The sequence below is a fragment of the Dipteris shenzhenensis genome, chromosome 20 (genome assembly GCF_047967505.1).
Source record: "Dipteris shenzhenensis isolate YYH24624 ecotype China chromosome 20, Dip_SZ_1.0, whole genome shotgun sequence".
Lineage (NCBI taxonomy): Eukaryota > Viridiplantae > Streptophyta > Polypodiopsida > Gleicheniales > Dipteridaceae > Dipteris > Dipteris shenzhenensis.
Window position 1 is genome coordinate 45,100,851 of NC_141615.1, and position 8,193 is coordinate 45,109,043.

General features: G+C 45.0%; 1 protein-coding gene across 1 annotated transcript; it reads right to left on the minus strand.

Annotated features, from left to right (window-relative positions):
• Positions 1 to 1,531: 1,531 nt before the first annotated feature.
• On the minus strand, positions 1,532 to 5,642 carry LOC147889725 (pentatricopeptide repeat-containing protein At2g33680-like). The gene has a single exon (XM_087391166.1). The coding sequence runs from the start codon at positions 5,547 to 5,549 to the stop codon at positions 2,667 to 2,669; it is 2,883 nt and encodes a 960-aa protein (XP_087247292.1). The 5' UTR covers positions 5,550 to 5,642; the 3' UTR covers positions 1,532 to 2,666.
• Positions 5,643 to 8,193: the final 2,551 nt, after the last annotated feature.

The window sequence follows — 8,193 nt, forward strand, 5'->3', positions numbered from 1 at the left end:
TACACTATATTTTAAGATATTCCTTAGTTGATCTAATACACAGGGCAGACCTGATTAATTAAATTCATCCTTGGTTACTATTGTAATGTTGTTGGTCATTGAAAGGTTGAATGGGACTTATTCAAATGTGCGTACCAGAGTCAAGTTAGCTAGACCAGTAACATAGTGTTTGTGTTGAAAACCCAAAAGAAGAGGAGGAGCACATTGACAATACCAATCATTAACCCCCTCCTCATTGAAGCTTCCACAAATCCGTACTACAAACAACATAGATTCAGATAGCACACCTTGGAATGATCAACCACCAACACACCTCTAGAAGATCAATTGCCACCACCTCTAGAAAATCAACTAGCATTGCCCTAGGAAATCCTACCTCCTCTAATACCAAGCGGGACATCTTGCAACTTTGTCTTTCAACCTTGCCATGGAATTGGAATATGCTAGCCATTTTGTCAAGTCGCACTTCTTGATGATCATCATTCTCCTCTACGATGCCTAACATTAGTGCTGACCCAACAATTGGATCATTGTTCCTAGGTCTATTATTGTGAATAGGAAAAATGGTAGACTTACACAAAACTTGTGGTAGTAGTATAATACCATTGTTTTGTTGTAGTAAAATGCCATTGTTTTGTAATTGTTATTAGCATCCAAGTCCAAAAACTACAAACCTTCTTTTACATAATGTTTTTTTTGTCGTTAAATTACCATTTTTTCTTAGGAGTCACGACTAGAGTGGTTGCCACTAGTGTTTCTCTTGTTAGAGCTATTACCTCTAGCAACATCAAAGCTTGCTACTATTTGTTGAGAGCAATCTTTGCTTTGCTCAGAGTTTTGCAATTATGTCCTAAACAATAAGTATCCACTCTAACCCATAAATAATCTTTGCTTGCTTGTATGTGTCATCCTTGTATAGTTGAGCCACCACTTCCATCAAGCAGTTGCATATCCATTGATGATTTCATTTGCCCAATTCATAGAAGTAACTCCTCAATCTATCATCTATTAAGAATTACTTAAAACAATGGCTTTGAAAAGTTATGCCAATCTAAGTGCCTTTCACAAAGATTTGGTTGATGCAATGGCATGTGTGCTACCAAATGATTATTTGCAATTGAAGTGCATGGATGCTAATATGCAAAGGACCAAGATGTAACACTCCATCTTTCCATTACACCTTTGAAAACAATTTCTACTCGGTTTGATGTCCTTTACTCGGGTCATGTGTCCACTATCTTAATACGAGCAAGGTGGAAGAAAGGAGTTCTTCATGGAGTATTTTTAGTCCAAAAGGTCCTACGCTTCCATTCTTTTCAAACCCATTCCAAACGGTTCTAGGTTGCTGTGGTTCCCCAGTCCTAATGTTTAATCTTCTCCTTATTAGGCCTAGCAGAAATCCTTAGCAATTCTCTCTCAAAGATGTTGACAAAACCCACAGTCTATTATGCTTGCAGTTGCATCATGCATAGGACAATGGAATGTTGAGAATCATCATTATTACAACACTCCCTAGACTAGTTGGGCGAGTGTATGCACATAGTCCATGAAGCCATATGGGTCATGCATATTGTACTTTGTGGCATTGGATGTGCACAAGTATCTAGAGGAGGATGTACCCTAGCATGTGGATCCTAACCCTCAAAGGTGGAACTTTTGGCCTCTATTAGAAAGAGCCAAAGAGAGTCTTATCAATAGTGCTCTATCATGTGGTGTTATCTACCTTCCCAAATGGAGGGTAATTCTTTACTGCTGAGTCCCAAAAAAAGGTTATGCATACTGTGAAGGTGCACAATGGGATGCATTCCGGTTGCAATGGAGGCAGGCTGTTCCTTTCCTTTTCCTGTTCTGTAGGCTCAGGCTACTTGCATGGTCTTGCTCGATGTTCAGGGAGGATCAGGGAGGGGGCCTTATACTAGGCTTCTGCCCCTCCTAAGATAAGCTAACTGTGGGCTCACTTTTACGGGCAGGGCAGTTGCCCCATTTGTCAGCTCGACTGCCAACCTTTAACGTTGACTGGAGCTGTGCTGCAGGGCTCTGCAATGCCTCCACCTGCTGTGTTTGGGTGACCTGCTGCTGAGCTGATGTGGCTGCTTGAATAGCAGTCCACAGTGTCTTCCCTGCTGATGTGGCAGGCTGCATGCATTGTGGCCACCTGCTAGGCACTCCAGGAGTTCTCTTGCTCCTGCTAGGTAGCCATCCTGTCCACATGGCTTTCCTTGGGCTGTGGACTGTTAGAATCCTGTGCAGACTTCCAAAATGGCAGCCTTTAGCCGCTCTAGCTCAGCCTTTGTGCCAAGCCTTTGTGACAATCATCGCACAACTACATTCACATACTCAATTCTCAACCAGATACAAACCATGCACTATCAACCTTAGTATTATCTTTGGGCTTCCACGCTTTTGAGGAACACTTTCGGATATCTGGAGGAAGCTTTGGGTATGCTCTGACTGTTATTCTGTGAAAAAGTTCATTCATTATTGTAGCAATGCATGTCTTCTCTCTTCTTCAATCACATCATGAAGCATTGTGTTCCAGCCTGAGGAGGTATTCAAACCTCGTACCTTGGTATGTATATCCTCCTTTCGAAAAAGTGATCCGTCTCTAAGAATAAATTCATGGACAACATTATTCACCTCAATACAACTGTGACCTGGCACATTCTTCACACCATTATCAATCGTTGCCTCTGGCTCGCCATCACTAGATTATCTGATCTATCTATGTGAGCATGGATGTTGGCTAGCAAAACATATGGTGAAGCATTCCTTGGATCTGACTTGGACACAAAATTTGCAATATGTACAGCCCGCTTAACATCATTGTGAATTCTGCATGACGAAAGTAAGCTCAACCATGCTGCACGGACATTGTGGAGCGGCATACTCATTATCAGGTCCTCTGCCTCTTCCAACAGGCCTCTTCGCCCCAGAAGGTCAATCATGCACACATAATGTTCCACTGAGGCGGTTATATCATGGTCTCTATTCATGGAAGTAAAGTGTTGCCTTCCATCAACAATCAGACCTGCATGACTGCATGCAGTGAGAACGCAGATAAAAGTGACATCATCTGGCTTCAAACCTTCGTTCTTCATTTGGCCAAATAGCTGCAAAGCTTCCTTGCCATGCCCATTCTGTGCGAGCACGGCGATCATGGCATTCCATGAGACCACATTACAATGTAACATCTCTGCAAACACAGCCTTTGCATCACCTAGGCTCCCACACTTGCCATACATGTTGACAAGGGCTGTCCCCGCAACAACATCTAAGTCCCATCCATTGCCAGCAACAGTAGCATGGATCACTCGACCCTGTTCCAGGGCTGCCACAATGGCACATGAATCCACAATGCAGATGAAGGTAATCTTATTTGGCTCAAAGCCTCCGGCCTCCATTTCACCGAACAATTGCAGCGCCTCTTCACCATGCCCATTCTCAGCACATGCACTGATCATGGCAGTCCAGGAGACAACACTCCGCTGTGGCATCTCTGCAAAAACTGCCCTCGCATCACTTGGGCTCCCACACAAGCCATACATATTGATAAGGCCTGTCCCTACAAAATTATCCAACTCCCATCCGTTTCCAGCAATGGTAGCATGGATCACTTGACCGTCTTCTAGGGCTGTCACACTGGCACATGCATCAACAATGGAGGTGAAGGTGATTTTGTTTGGCTCCAAGCCCTCGGCCAGCATTTGCCCGAATAGTTGCAGGGCCTCCTTGCCCTGCCCATTCTGGGAACATGCAGCCAGCATGGTACTCCAGGAGATCACATTCAGAAGTGGCATCTCCACAAACACTGCCCTCGCATCATCTAGGCTCCCACACTTGCCATACATATTGGTGAGAGCATTCCCCATAACAACATCTGACTCTCTTCCATTGCAAACAACAGTTGTGTGCATCAGTCGACCATCTTCTAGGGCTACCACACTAGCACACGCATCCACGATGCAGATGTAGGTGATCTTGTCTGGCTTGAAGCCTTCCAAGAGCATTTGTCCAAACAGCTGTAAGGCCTCCTTGCCATTTCCATTCTGGGCGCACACAGAAATCATGGCACTCCAAGAGACCACATTCCGTTGCGGCATCTCTGCAAACACTTGCATTGCATCATCTATGCTCCCACACTTGCCATACATATTGACAAGCGCTGTCCTCACAACAACATCTACCTCGCAATCATTACCAGCAGCAGTAGCGTGGATCACTTGACCATCTACTAGGGCCATGACACTCGCACAGGCATCCACGATGCAGACGAAGGTGATCTTGTTTGGCTGAAAGCCTTCAGTCTCCATTTGACCAAACAGTTGTAGGGCCTCCTTGCCATGCCCATTTTGGGTACAGGCAGCGATCATGGCATTCCAGGAAACTACACTCCGCTGTGGCATCTCTGCAAACGTTGCCCACGCATTATCTAGGCTCCCACACTTAGCATACATACTTATCAGGGCATTCCCAACAATGACATCAGACTCCCACCCACTGCCAACTACAGTAGCGTGAATTAGCGGACCCTCTTCGAGGGCTGCCACACTGGCACACGCACCAACAACAGCGATGAAAGTGATCTTATTTGGCTCAAAGCCTTCAACCTGCAGTTGACCAAACAGATGCAGGGCCTCCCTGCCATGCCCATTCTGGGCACATGCAGAGATAATGGCATTCCGGGACACCATATCTCCCCGTGGCAACTCCATATACACTGCCAACGCATCCTTTAAGCACCCACGCTTGCCATACATTTTGAGGAGGGCGGTCCCAACAGCAACGTCCGATTCACATCCAGTGGCAGCGACAGTAGCATGTATCACCCGACCTTCGTCTAGGGCTGCCACATTCGCACACGCATCCACAACAGAGATGAAGGTTACCTTATTTGGCTCAAAGCCTAGGCCCTGCATTTGACCAAACAATTGCAGGGCCTCCTTGCCATGCCCATTCTGAGCACACCCAGTAATTATGGCATTCCAGGAGACTACATCCCGCTGTGGCATCTCTCCAAACAGTGCCCTGGCATCATCCAGGCTCCCGTTCTTGGCAGACGCTGCGATCATGATATTCCAAGAGTACAAATCTCGGTAGACTATATTGTCAAACACAGCACGTGCATTCAGCAAATTTCCACACTTGCTGTACATTTGGATGAGCAGGTTACTCAGAAACCTGCTGCCAGCATACCCACGCCTGCTCATATGCTCATGCACACGTATGCCCTCGCACAAGGCCTTGGCACAGGTGCAACGCCTCAAAAGGGAGGCATAGGTAGCATTATCTGTCTCTGGACTCAGCTGCCCGACAATCTCCCCATGCAAGCTTTCAGAATCGCAATCTTCATCCCTCTGCTGGTGCCCATCAAACAATTGTGGACAGGCCTTGCTGGTTCCTACCTCTCGCATGACCTCTTCCCTATGCGAGACGTTCGAGCTTATAGTTGTGCAGGATAGGACACACTGTGGTCGCCTTCTCTGCGAAGGTAGCTGCTCAATGGCAAGATGAGGCATGCTTGATACCCGACAAGAAACGAAGAGCGCCATAGCCGTGTCTTGTAAGGTCAGCTATGGCTGTTCCTCAGCCTCCATCTCCTTGTGCAGGAGCCTCCTTCTACGGAGGACCTTCAAAAGGACAAGTGTTTTCACTTCATCTTCATCCGATTGAAGACATGGCACCTTCAATTTCTATACAAACTCCAAACAATATGATTTTCATTCTGGAGACCTGCCTTTATAATGTACAATAATTCATTTGGTGCGTAAATTGTTGTCTACACCAAGGAGTGTTCGGACCAGTACACGTAGTTTGTACCGTGAATGTCATGCGCGCCGGGTGGTCCATATTTGGTCGCGCGTTGGAGAGTCATGTTATGTTTTGCCCGTGAACTCTCAAAGTGTGTTGAGGTTGTGGCTGGGAAAATGTTAAAGTCCCCAATAATGTAAGCTGAGTCTATCTCTTTCATGCCATGGAGTAGGTGTTGCAGGCCTCACAAGAGCACGCTGGCGTTCGCCTTCGATGACTTGGAAACTTTAATGATTGTGACATTGTTGGAATGAACGTTCTTGAAGCTGCTTAGGAGGCACTCAACTCCATGTTCGTAAAAGAATTCTTTTTTCAACAAAGCAACGTTCTCCTTGTAGTATGTGGCTAAGTCGTGCTAAGGACGATCAAAGACCCTAGAATGGAGGATGTACTTGCTTGTTTTCTGTGGAGCTCTTGTTGCAAGCACAAAATACTTGTGGAGAGGATACTACGTTCGGACATGATGCCTTCCCTATGGGTGCTGAATGACATTGTATTCAATGATTGCAATGAGATTTTGTTGCCATTGAGGGAGCTGAGATCCACTTGGGTATGACATGCTCACAGGCACTCGAGTTCTTGGAGGACGGAGTGGTCAACCTTGATGTGTGATTGCTGCAAAGGTTGCAAGATATATAGGTTTGATGGGTCACGCACGCGTGAGAGCATTGTGTAGGCAAGGCCGTGAGTCTTTATTCCTAAGAGGTCAAACACGAGCGAGTCCATTGAAAGCCCCTAGGCACGGTGAATCATTCTTGCAGCGACTGGTTGTATGGGAATTGGTGCCTGCAAACCATGTTGAGGTGGTTTTTTTCGATTTGAAACTCATGTGCAATTTGTAAGATTGAGATCCATGTCGTTGGAATTTCTTGCTTGTACAAGAAGAAATTGGTTGTCCGTGCATGTTTTCCTATCCTCGGGTTTGCGAACTCAACACTTGGGATCATGTGTCCATCGATGCGCCTTTGAAGGGGGATGAGCATTTTTCGAGCGAAATCTTCCAAGTGTCTGAGCAAAGGAAAAAAAAAGCTTCCAACTATGCAAAAATATGGCAAAAATGGATCAGAAGAAAACATAGTTTCACTTAGAAATATGCAAAGTATTATAGCAATGCCTATTTTATGTTGTGTGAATCTTTAGGAATGGTGAGAAGTGGTGTTGATTTCTTTTTTCAATACCTTCTAGCTCAGTCCAAACGTCGAACTCGTATTGTAGAGAGGTTTAGCTGTCAAGCATGTCTTGTGAGAGCAATGGTGGTGCTACACCATCTGCATGGTCAGGAGGCAAAATGTCTTTGTGGAATTTCATTTTGTTTGTGTCAATTGTCTGTTGTTCATGGTAGTACAAGTCATGTCATGTAGGGAAATTGTCATTTGTGATAGGCTCCTCGCTACCGAATGGCAACTACAACAGGCATAGCTCTCTGTAGTTATTTTTAGTATCCTCGTTCTTGTTTTAGTTATTGAAGCGGACAATCTTTGGGCCTTTTTTGTTTCTTAGCCGTGCATGCGCCCACGATGTACATACTAGCATACTCCGCCAAGCAAAGCTCGTTCAGCTTATTTGCTCTAGTTTTGTACTGGCCTATTATGTCGAGAAAGAAAACATCATTGCTTTGCAGTTCTAGTTTCCCAAGTTGATATCGCCACTTTAAGAGCATGGTGTGTTCCTCGGGGGGGGGGGGGGGGGGGGGGGGATTGTGTTAATGTAGCAAAATTCTCTCGTCGTTCTTGTTAATGGTAGAGACAAACATAAGTATGCTACTTACTATGAACTAATGTGTTGATGTTCAAGATGGTGTTGCCGATCTTGTGAATACGCTCATTTTTCGGTGAATTCGATTGCAAGCATTGGTGCAAAGCTTGTTTGACAGCTTTGGTGGTGACGCGATCAACCTTTGTCATGTATGAAGTGCAATAGAATGCGGCTGCATGGGGGTTAATCACAAATTGAACATTAGTATTTGCATTCCATAACTTGGAAATAGTGACGTTGAAATTGTTAGTGTAGATATCCTTTAGGTGGCTTTACAAGAAAATTGTTGGCTGGGTGATGGACCACAACAAAGCAATTGAATCTTCCTTGGTCAATGAAAGTGCATTAAGGAATCCATCGAAGTCAAGGTTTTCAATACAATTGTTTTCCATGAAAGAGTTTATTCTTTTATAGGTTTCCTTCCTTGCACTAAAGCACATGTGGAGTTAAATTTTTTGTTGCTCTCATAAGGGGCCGTGGAAAATGGAAGCGAAACAGGCTTCCTCTTTTGGTGCTTGTTTTTCTGTGCTTGTGCTTTTGGATTTCTTTGTTCTCCACAAGGAGCCTCGAAATGTCTATGCATATGGCTGTTGTCAATGAAAGCCACAAATTTAGAGTTGGGGGTTTTGC